Below are 547 nucleotides of genomic sequence, written 5' to 3' on the forward strand. Positions count from 1 at the left end.
CGCCGGGCCCCGGCCCAGGAAGCCCGCGGGGGCAGCGAACTTCCACTGCGGCATGCGCGGCAGCAGCGCGCAGAAGGTGGTGGGCGCCTCGGGCTCCGGGGGCGCAGGGGGTGCGGGGGGCGTGCGCCCGCCCGGACCCTGCGTCATGGCCGCGGTCGCCCGACCGAGCCCGACAGGGCGCTGCGCCTGGCGCGGAGGAGGCCCTCCCCTCGGTCCCTCTCCCTCCCGCTCCCTCCCCGCCCCCGGCCCGGTGATGTCATCCGCCCGGCCCAGCGCGCAGCCGCGGGGGGCTGCGCCCCTGGGACCCGAGCCCTGGGTGTACCGGCGCCTGCGGGGAGACTGGGGAAACTGAGGCCCACCGAGGGCATGCATGCTGCCTTGGATCCAGCAGCCAGGGAGGGAGCGATGTTTTCAACCCAAGATCGGGCAGCTACCCCAGCATCGCCCCCCACCCGTTGCCCAAATTCCTAGAAGGACAGAGGGGGAGAGACAGAAATCACCTGCCTTCTCCTGTTTTTGACTGATGGGAAAACTGACGCCTGGAAAG

At 72.0% G+C, this 547-nt stretch overlaps 1 protein-coding gene across 1 annotated transcript in view; it reads right to left on the reverse strand.

Annotated features, from left to right (window-relative positions):
• SHC2 (SHC adaptor protein 2) overlaps nt 1–207 on the reverse strand; it is a 29,870-nt gene extending 29,663 nt beyond the window's left edge. The window contains 1 exon segment of the mRNA XM_034657328.1: nt 2–207. Coding sequence (XP_034513219.1) covers nt 2–147 — 146 coding nt within the window. The 5' untranslated portion in view covers nt 148–207.
• Between the last annotated feature and the right edge of the window lie 340 nt (nt 208–547).

This window comes from Ailuropoda melanoleuca, chromosome 4 (assembly GCF_002007445.2).
Source record: "Ailuropoda melanoleuca isolate Jingjing chromosome 4, ASM200744v2, whole genome shotgun sequence".
Lineage (NCBI taxonomy): Eukaryota > Metazoa > Chordata > Mammalia > Carnivora > Ursidae > Ailuropoda > Ailuropoda melanoleuca.